The 11,305-nt window shown below is 34.4% G+C and overlaps 1 protein-coding gene and 1 pseudogene across 2 annotated transcripts in view; one reads left to right on the top strand and one right to left on the bottom strand.

The window, feature by feature from the left end:
- Positions 1 to 2,906, bottom strand: part of LOC116340543 — a 44,499-nt pseudogene extending 41,593 nt beyond the window's left edge.
- Positions 2,907 to 5,714: 2,808 nt separating this feature from the next.
- LOC116341134 (neurotrimin-like) overlaps positions 5,715 to 11,305 on the top strand; it is a 94,504-nt gene continuing 88,913 nt past the window's right edge. Inside the window, exons 1-2 of one of the 2 annotated variants that reach the window (XM_031768029.1) lie at positions 5,715 to 6,507; positions 6,639 to 7,460. In XM_031768029.1, coding sequence (XP_031623889.1) covers positions 7,370 to 7,460 — 91 coding nt within the window. In that variant the 5' untranslated portion in view covers positions 5,715 to 6,507; positions 6,639 to 7,369. Of the gene's footprint in view, positions 7,461 to 11,305 lie in introns of both variants that reach the window. The other variant, XM_031768028.1, reaches the window with a different exon arrangement.

Genomic DNA, 11,305 nt, shown 5'->3' with positions numbered 1-11,305 from the left:
TGAAATCAATTTACAAATGTGTTTTTAGTCCAGGAAGTGACATCGGCGACCAATCAGCATCGAAAATCAAATGATCTTATACAGAATTTTACGCTCTTCAAAATGATAATAGCCACTTTTTAATATTTTCCATGTGGAAACACCCTAATGGTCATGGTTTGAGTAATTATAAATGCTAAATGGGAATATTTATGTTTGCCATTCATACACAGAATAATCCCATAAAGACGCTTTATTTGTGGATTTATTATGGCTATGCTATTCAGTTGTTTTGTTCGCAATGGGGAGGGAAAATCGATCAAGTCATAAGGATGAAATACACTAAATCTATTTTATGTGATACAACTTGTATCATACAAGACACTTTTTACAGCATATGAGATGGTATTTGAAACATAAAGTGAAATAGAGTTTAAAATAAACAAAAATAAAAAGTCTTACGGGAGTAAGACGAACTTTTCCGCACTGTGGTAGTTGCGTATTTTATTAAGAAAGTTCAAAATAATATTTGTTCGATTTTTCAAGCCTTTCAAGCGTCGTAAAGTTCGAAACCAAAAAATATGTTTCAACTTTGGCAACGAAATATTTTTTAATTTAATAGCAGAAGTACCCGAGAAAAGATTTTTCACACTTTCATGATGAACCCATTTGTACGACATTTGAAAGTATTCTATTTTCTAACAAAATACTATAAAAAATATGTCTGACGTTAATTTTGCCATAAAAATTATTTTTGAAACACTTTCCATAACTAAAGTCACAAAAAATTTGGATCTTTGTATGGGAGCCATGTCTGTATGCTATATTAATGGTGTGAAACTTTGCACAGGTTATTTTTTCACAAAAAAATAACATTCGTAGGGTTTGGAGAAATTTCAACCAAAATTAAGGGTACCTCCCATACAAAATATTCGTTTTTGAGCCGAAAATTTAAAATTTTGTATGGAAGGTACCCCTAACTTTGATCGAAATCTCTTCAAACTTTCAGAATGTTATTATTTTGTGTAAAAAATAGTCTGTGCAAAGTTTCACGTCATTAAAGTATCATACAGGCATGGCTCCCATACAAAAATTCATTTTTTTTTGTGATTTTTTCAAGGAAACTGTTTTAAAAATTGATTGTATCTCAAAAATAACCTCAGATTCGGTTTTCTCGTGCCAAAAAACCCCCCAATACATATTTTTGAATGTTTAAGTCCACATTAAGTATGACTTTTGGACGAAAATTGGACTCTTTTTCATAGGTATCACTCCAGGCATGACATTTTTTCCCATCAACCAAAGTCGCTCAAAAGCTAATGATTTCTATTCCTCGGGACCCCCAATCATCCTGTAAAGTCAGATTTTGAATTAAGTTTCTACGATGAGCGCAATCTTGCTAACAAATTTTGCGTACGACGTACAACGTACGACGTACGACGTACGACGTACGACGTACGACGTACGACGTACAGATTAACATAAACCATGCTCAAAACGGCCTGATTCGGGTTCGCTGACCTCAGAAACGTCCAGAAAACATGTTTCTGAAGTTTTCAAAATTTTGACCGATTACAATACTTTTCACCTTACACTATGTGTGCGGAAAAGTAAAATGTATGAATGATTTGTTGTGGTTATTATTCACTGTTATAACTCATGTCTTTTTCAGCGCAGTTGTTTGCTTTTCATGCAGTAAAATTGAAACAAATTCAATTCGAGATGCATAAAATACCCGGAAAGCACAATACGCTATCAAAAAATCAGATGTTATAACATTCATTGGCAATTAAATCAATTCAGATGCGAATATAAATGTTCAAATTAATCAGTCAAATATGATATCGCGCAATTTGATCACATTTACTTGATTTATTGCGTTTCATTTAAATTATTCTGCACAAAATTAATTAAATGCAATCGCTAATGTTATCAATAAATGAATAAATTAGTAAGCCCATTTGATATTTCAAAGTCATTAAGCTATTTTCGCACACAAAAAATGGCCGAGAAATGTTGTATATTAATATGAAACGCGTTGATTAATACACTTAGTCCAATTGATATAGAGACGTTTTATATTGTATATAACCCAAAACAATGAAATCGAAAAATATTTTAAGCTCATCGATGCATCGAATCGCAAAGAGAGAGAAAAAAGCACCATCAATTGCAATAGTGTAAAAGTGGAAAATATTGTGGTTTTAATAAATCGATGCTAAAATGATGAATAAAATGAAAAAAAAAAAAGAAGAAATCGATCAATATGCGATTGATTAAACTGATAACTGCGATGGGAATCGTGAAATGTGTGATTCGATGCATAAATTCATTTGGTGTGCATTTTAAATAAAGTATAAAATCAATAACAATCAGGGAACATTTAATCGGGCGTACTAAGGTCAAATAAATCATAAAAACCGAACCGCTTAAATTTCTCCGCACAAATATTTATCGACAAACACATTTCCTCCAATTGAATCGCAAAATTCAGAATTCATACACTCAAAAAAATGGTGATCGAATTCCATGTAGTAATTTTGCTCGGATATATATTTTCCACATAAATGAATGTAAAAACTGCAGAATTTCACAAAATTTCATAGAGTGCAAAGAATTTTTCGCGCTCACGGAAACAAATGTTAATGGTAGTGGAGAAGAAGGAAAAAGCACACCAAAATTGCTTAATTCTTCGTAAAAGAAAAAGCAGTAGTTTTTCATGAGAGAGTGTGCATTGAGTCGAAAATGAGTGCCACTTTTCATTTGCTCATTTATGAAATGTGTCTCCAAATGACGCACTCTAGGAATTGTAAACGCCAAAGATAATATTTAAATTGGCCGGGTGCGGGGTATCGCTAATTACGTCATTTCATTTTGCACTACATACAGTTTGTTGAGAGTTGTGGAGAGAGTTTGAAGAAGGCCATTGTCTAGGATGAAGAAGCACTACTTGAATAATAATTCGTGTGTTATTCTAGACCACTTCGGAAGGAAAATACATGAGAGTCAATTTTATGCTATTGGGGAGAAAGAGAGAAATGTTCTTGAGAGAAAAAACACACTGTAAAAACAACACACTTGAGCCAACAGTGAGTATTCTTTGTTCAACACATTACTTGACTGAGCACCCATCAAATTACCTGATGATACGCTTCGCTCTGTTGTTTGTCGAAGAGCACAAATGGCACAAACGAAGACACAACCATGTAGAAAATCGATGCACAATCTCTCTGGTATATACAAAAATCGACATATAAATGATGTACGAAAAAAGACGATGAGAAATAATGATGAGCCAATGAATCAAGTCAATCAAATTCCTCTTGATTTCTTCCCATCACAGAAAAAAAGACAACAATGTTTTTCTCCCCTCTCACTCTCCGTATAGACTATCGCTTATTGACTTAATTTAATTGCAGAAAATGAATACAATATTTATCTAGGGCTGGATGGCTCACATTTTTTTCGCGCTCTCTCTCTCTCTCTCAATCGTTTGGCAAACGCAAATCAATTTATTCCAGCTCCCCGATCTAGACAAATGATCAAAAAATAGCATTCTCATTCGATTGTTCTAGTGAATCATCGTGTTATTTTTTGTCCCCACTTATTTTTGGCTTCGGTTCTGATTATTATTTGAAACGATAATGACAGACAACATTATGTCTTTAAGGATGAAACAAATTGTCGTCATTTAGAATGAACATGTCAATGCAAGCGAATGATTATGCGATTTTGTTAAGCTCCAAATGCATACACACGTTGTATTTTTACTGGTTTTCATTCGATAATTTTAAGTTACAGTTGGTTGAAAATTCGATTCTTTTGCCAAAATAATGTGATAAAATTTTAAATCGTGTGCGACAATCATCAATTATAACATACTTTACGGCACATTTCTTTCTATTCGAATGATTCGTATAATCGAACCAATTGGCAAGGAAAATATAAATCAATGTTTCATAGTTCAATTTTTATTTTTATCCCATAATTGCATCTGCTTGAAAAAACACCGCTTCTTTTACGTTTGCAAATTATATAACGTGTGTCGCTGTGCCTTAAGATAACAGTCTCTCGTCGTTTTTCGAATATTGCATGTTTTTTTGGCTCTTTTATATTGTAATTGTTTCTGCGAGGCTAATTATATCTTTTTATGGATTGTGCACACAAAAGAAGCGAACAATTCAATTGATTTGTTGTCGCCGCTTTTATTGTGACAGACAAAAGAAATTCAATTACAATTTTCACACTCTTCAAAGAATCATTGTCATTAAATTTTTTTAAGAAATCGCTTCAGCGAGATCGTCAACAACGATTACGACGACGCCAATGACGAAATTAAAATAGGTCAAAATAGGAGGAAAAAAACCGTCCCGGAAAAAGTATTTTTAATTGTTTTACAATTTAATGAGAAAAATGCCATCAAAAGTGTTTTTTAATTAAAATTGTCATCGATCGATTTCATTTCAATAGACATTCAATATATTGATTTTGACGTGGTATGCTCACATTTGAAATGTGGGTAGCAGCAGTGGCGGGATCAGCAATTTTTCTTAAAAATTTAATTATATAGCTCCAAAATTAAAACGAAATTTCAAGGCATTTCGACACAAATATGTCGAGAAATTATAATGTTTTCGCTCGTCCTACATGTGTATTGGTCTGCCAATAATAATCATTTTATTTTTGTACTTTCGGTATTTTATTTCATTCATTTTCGTCCAAAACCGTATCGATGATCACAAATCCCATTGAAAAGAGATGGTACATCGTATTATGTTTCCTATGTATAAAAATGTATGCCATTTCGGTGTGTATCAATGAAAATCATCCGACACAAACTGGATATGTGCAACATCATTCAATGCTTGGGATCATTGGCAAGAAATTGAGAGGAAGAAAGGGAGACTAAGACGGAAAAACATACTACATATATATACAATTTTGATTTTTCCGAGTCTGAGGCCACTTATACACTTCATCGAGTTCAGCAAAGGCGAAATTGTGGTGCAATGGAAGACGCAAACGAATAAAGTAAAGAAAAGAAACCAAAGATTCGACACACAAAAGCAGAACGACAAGACTTTATGAGAAAAAAGAAGAATTGAGCTAGTATCGAAAAGACAGTTCGGCACCAAAAAACTCAAGATTGCAATTCTTTGCACACAGACACACATCGAGTTTTGCTGAAGATTATGTATACACACTGCACTATAAATGGGAGAAAAAGAGATGCGACACAGACACACGTTAGTATTTGGTAGACGCGTGCGATTTCAGTTCATCTCGGTATCAGATTGCTTTTGTACATCGGTTCGATTTTCGATACAACAATTTTCCGGAAGATCTCGAGGAAGAGAGAGAGAGAGAGAGAAAAGGACTGAGACGAAATCACACGGCAACTCAAACATATAGCTTCTATATCATACATATTGTCATCAATTGCCTCAAACTCAGTCCACGCGGTCGATGGTTATGGTTTTGTGATTGTTTCTTCTTTGTTGTTGTTGTTGTTGTAACTACTGCTATATTTGTTCTTTTTGTTTTTGTTCCATCTAATTCAAATCGTCTATCATGCCGCACATATAGCACGCGGAGTGTCGATGAAATGTCGACGCATGCTCAATGCCAATGTTATGCATTTGCCGTTTGTCGACGATGTGTATCAAAACAAAAATTGCAGCTATATAAAATGATTTGGTCGCCACGGAATCGAGTCAGTAAGGTTCGAACAGCTGCTCTTGCCGGTTCCATTTCGACTCAAAACTAGTGCTCAATATCGTTACATTCTTAATCGTCTTCAAGTTTTAAACACACATTCACATTATTTTACGAAATTAATTGAAATAAGATTGCGAGATAAAAATAAAGCGAAAAAGAAAATAAAATTAAAATCATTTATTCAGTGAATTTGGGAGAAATTCTTTTAATCTTATGGCTATAGAGAAAACGAGTATAAATTCCGTATTTTTAATCTCCATGCGAAAAGTTAAAGAAATACCCAAAGAATGTTTTCCAAAAACATTTTTTAATTAAAGTCGTCCACAGACGAATAAGACTTGAGACTTTTGTAGTTTAAATTTGTTTCTTTCTTGAGTGAGTGTGTTTACGTACAAACATGTTTATACTGCATCGATGCAGGTTTCGATGCAAGTCAAGAGTTTTCCAAAGGATTTATTATTGTTAAATCTGATTGGTATCAAGCGTCCCCCATACTTACGACAATCATATACTGAATTCCATTCAGTTAGTTACTCATAGGTTCTATATGCTGTTGATGTGTGTATGTTACGGATTACGTGCGAAAAGTTTTCCACTTTGATGCCACTGCACGTCAATTAATCTCAATGAAAAGCGAAAACCTATTAAAATGCCATGCCAATAAAAATTTTAACACATAAAATCATACGAAAAATTAGCAATACATAGCACCGGAAAAATGAACCGTTCGCTCATTTTGCGCTCATAAACACAGAAACGAAACGTTTGATGATTTAAACGGCCACCGACAACGGTGTAGTAAATAAAACCGTGAGTTTAAACTGTAAAAGTGTTAAATTTAGTCTTAGCAAAGGCGTAAAAAATATAAATACGGTTTTCGGTTTGTATTTGTAACCATTGTTCATTGTTTTTTTTATTTGTTTCATATTATTGCAATGAAGACGACGTTGCTGCTCACACCCCATTGCTCAAATTGATTTGATTGCATTGTACAAAACGCGCTTAGATTTAATATTTCAAAATAAATCGTGACCACAGTGAGAAAGACAGAGAGTGAAGAAGAGAGTAAACGAGAGAAAATTTATACGGAGACGTCACAATGGAAAATAGAAACCATTGAACACAAGAAAATAGTATTGCGTGTTTTACGATCATAAACCATATAGCCACAGACGAAAAATATTACGGTAGAAAACAAAACTGAATTGAAAAAAAAAACAAAATCGAAAAGAACTGAAGGGAGAAAGAGAAGAAGAAAAAACAAAGAAATAAACAGCAACAGAAGAAAAGAAGAATTATGCTAGAGTGATAGAATATTGTTCAAACGTTGCTTAAGAAATTGGCGCATTCAAACGTGTGTTAAGGCATAAATATATTTTTTTCGGTAGAATGTGCTTGTGAACGAATAAACCAAACGCTGAAAGTGAGAGAGAAAGAAGAAAAAAAAAAGCTCACACCGGAGACCATTAAACAAATCGGCTGTTCACCGCTGCCGCCGTTGAGAAAATCAAAAAAACACACGACGACGGCAAAGAAGAAAGAGTAGTAGCAGAAGAAGAAACTACACCACGCGAAAATCTAGTGACGACGACAACGTCGAGCACCACCACCGCCATCATCATCATCAGAAACCACCACCACCACACAAGAGAACAACAAAGTGGAAGAGAGCATGAAAGCAAAGGGATTAAATGAAGTGTTTTTTGCAACAATTGTGCTTGGACTTAATGGATATTTTATTGCCAATGTGAATGGCAATGAAGGTATGTGATTTTTCTCTCAACTCTTAAACTTACACATTCAAATCAATTGTGAATATCTGAATGTGCACGCACCAAATGCGATTTGAACTGTTTCCACACTATCGCCGTGAAAGAAGTAAAAAAGTTCGTGTTCCATCGAAAACCCCTCTATCAAACGTAAATTTGTTTGTTGCATATAAAACACAAAAATGAGTAAAATTGATAGTCCAACTGAATGACTGTGAATTGTTTTCCACCTTGCCGTTTCGCTGCGATTTTAGTGGTAGATTTATGACGGTGGCCCAGAAATCTTGCAAATTTTTATGTGAAAGTAATTGTCTAGCCACTATTCCGATATGGCTCATGAACTCACACGTATTTTTCGACACTTTATCAGTACATATCCATGCACAAGCCCACACAAACAAAATATCAAATGTGTGGGTGGCTATCGAATAAAGAATATTTAATTACGTCATAAATTACATTGATTGTGTTACATAATGAGCAGGAAAACGAAAAGAAAAACACAATCATTGGCACGGCTCGTATTTTGATATTTATTATACCTGCGCTTGGGTCGCTTTCATGTGAGCTCATTTAAGATCATATTTACATCGACAATTCATGACGCTTGACGGCATTGTAACTTATATATAATTTCTCGACACCATCATCATTCGTGTGCTCTCGTATATAAAATATTTATAATCAAGCGAATTTGATATTTTTTTTACGTTCCGGTGTTGATAATATTTGAATATGATGTGAAATATGGTAATGGTCACTGAGATTGATGGAGTTAGATTTAATGCGTTTTTCTGGTCATTTGAATGATTTTGTGTTAAAATGTTTTATATGCATGATACTCGCTTTTTTGTTCCCATTTATTATTCTGCATGTGCGAGAGATAGAATAGAGTAACGTTTGCTAATTTCCATAATCAAATAAAGTTGTCGGAAATTTTATGTTTTTTTTTGCCTCTTCAAATTGCGGAAAAATACCGGCGTCAAATGTCAATTTATCCATTGAGCTCTGTTTTCTCTTTTTGTGTTTCTCGTTTCATCGATGCAAAAAACTACAACTCATGTACAAATCATCATTGTTTTCGCATCGCAAAGTCAAAATCAAAAACTACTAAACGAATGGATTCAACATCCAGATACATCAATAAACTGGCAACGAACAACTGGATTTAATTTGCATGAATTAGTCGTATCGTATGCAAATGTAGATTGCACATTTGGTCCAAATGTGATGAGAGATTTGTTTATCACAATCAGGTTTAAATATATATTCGCGTCCGCAATAGGCTGTCCAATTTGACAGACATACAATGCTGAATTGCCGAGTGTAAATATTGTTAGTAACAATCAAGTCATTGGAATTATGTCGATGGTACATCACTCACACACAATCTCTTTTGTATTGCGTGCGTATGTTTTGTTCGATCAACGATGCATTCAATCTCGTTTCGATTAAATCTCATTGGCCAGGCGCTAATAATTTTAATGCTTTTTACCAGTTTTCCAAATGCCTGGCCATTCGCATCAACACTGAAACATTGTATGGGAACGGCTTGTTAATGCATTAGCTGTGTTATTTTGTTGCGATATCGATTTTAAATTTTCACAGTTTAAGCTCACTTTTTGTGCATGTATGTATGATTAGCAAAATATAGATGGAGAAAGAGAGAGAGAGAGAGAGAGAGAGAGAGAGCGAAAAAGATACAGAACCATGACAGTGCATTATGCGTAACAGTGCACGAGCCACAAACGATACTATCGACGTTAACATTCGGGCACCAAAGGGACATAACACACATTTTCATCAGAATCGTCTCTCTTTCGCTCAATCTTTCGCCCTCTGTCTAACACTCTCTATTAAATTTTTCTTGGTTTGTGTGTGTGTTGTTGTTGTTTTTTCTCATGCGCTATGTATCGGTGTCCTGGAGACGATGAGGTTTGAGAAAAAGTTTCGATTGCATTTTGTGTGATGTGAATGCAGTAACGCCAGCGTTGCGTTTATTTTGTAACGGGGCAATTCCCAAAACATTAACTCTGTTGAATTTGTATGTCGAAATCTGTCGAAGCATTAACATAAAAGCACATTGACCATTTCCACAGTAAAATAGCTGTCATTATCATCGCATCGTCATCTCTCGCTATCTCTATCGTGTGTATGCCGTCGCTGTGGCTGTCATCGTCATTATTCCCAGTGACCGCACCGAACAAATACACACGAAGTCTACATCTACATGCATTATCTGATTACTATATGTATATTATATGGACGTTGAGTAAGCCAGGCGAATGACGTTCATTCATATTGCATGCGATTAAGTGCATTATAAACCATTTTGCAATATGACCACCGCTTCAATATTCCATGCAGCCGCATGAACATTTATTCAATAAATTAAATCTAATCGATTCTTATTAGGCTTTTAACTTTCTCTCTATTATACCCATGATCATTGTCATTTGCTGAATTTCAACATTTTACCAATAATATTTGAATCCATTAACCATTGAAAACGAATTCGTTCAATCGCTTATGTTCGCTCGCTCGCTCGCTCATTCTTGACGAATATTTTTGACAGCTATATGAAAGCATCACGAATCGATGTAATCGCCTTAAAATGTTTCCAAATTAGGTGATTGAATTATGCAAAAAGTCGGCCACATTTAAGCCGAATGCTATGTAAGGTTCTATTCAAATGGGATCTAATGAAGAAATTTACATGTTCCGCTTAATAAAGAAAGCAAGAGAGCGAACATTGAAATTGAAGATTTTTGCACAAGAATATGAATAGGGAATCAAAGAGAGAGAGAGAGAGAGAGAGAGAGAGAGAGAGAGAGAGAGAGGGAGTGAAAGGAAAATGTTAACTTTACTTCAAACTTTTTCCCATGGCCTCAAATTTAAACTCAAAATTCGATCGAAGAAAATAAATAAATTTGTATTGACTTTGGAATTTGTTGCACATATTTCGAAAGCATTGAGCTTCAATTGAACGAATGGCCTGCATGATGAATATGAATTTCATTTATGGATGAAAGAAAAGTACTGAAAACATAATTTACGTTGCTGTACTTTACGATCCTTTTGCTTCTCTAACATCATTTCAATTCCGAACTTTAGCTATCATTTGATTTCAAGACGTTCCGAAAATTCACTCCCTCTCACACACGCACACACTCTTTTTTTTCTCTCTTTCGACTCAATGGTGGTCATAATAAAATATATAAAACCATAAAATTCCATCTTATGTTATATAATAAAGCTGCCTGCTGCTTGCAGAATAGACGAGAATGAAATGAAAAGACGAGAGTTTACGTCGAGTTTACGTCGTATTTACATTTCATCACTTGCATTCAAAACTCTCTTCTTTCATTCAGTCTCATATCGATAAGAATATTTGCTCGTCGTTAAAAATCGAACCGAATACGAAGAACTTTAATCAAATCAATTTCGTCGATAAATTCCGCATTAAATTTTCTGTTCGGCACGAAAGCAGCACGAATGAACTGTCGAACCTTATACGGTATTCATTGCAATACAAAATTGCAATCGTTGATTCATTTCAAAGAGACTGTGTGTATATAGAGTAGCGAAATAATTGCAAAGTATCAGTTTAACAGTAACAATTTAAAAATCATCGACGAAATACGTTTACACTGGCGTTCTTGCGTACGTCGAATGATATTTCATTCAATCAACTAATCGTTTCATCAAATTGAATTGAAAGCATTCTCGTTTACTAGCGTTCTGTTTTCGAATTTATTTATGGAAAAGTTAGATTTTTTTCACTGAAAAGATAGAGAGAGAGAGAGAGAGAGAGAGAGAGAGAGAGAGAGAGAGAGAGA

This window comes from Contarinia nasturtii, unplaced genomic scaffold (assembly GCF_009176525.2).
Source record: "Contarinia nasturtii isolate CC-2019 unplaced genomic scaffold, AAFC_CNas_1.1 Cnas_scaffold_695, whole genome shotgun sequence".
Classification (NCBI taxonomy): domain Eukaryota; kingdom Metazoa; phylum Arthropoda; class Insecta; order Diptera; family Cecidomyiidae; genus Contarinia; species Contarinia nasturtii.
The sequence above is the reverse complement of the archived record's forward strand: the minus strand, read 5'-3'. Positions and strand labels throughout refer to the sequence as shown.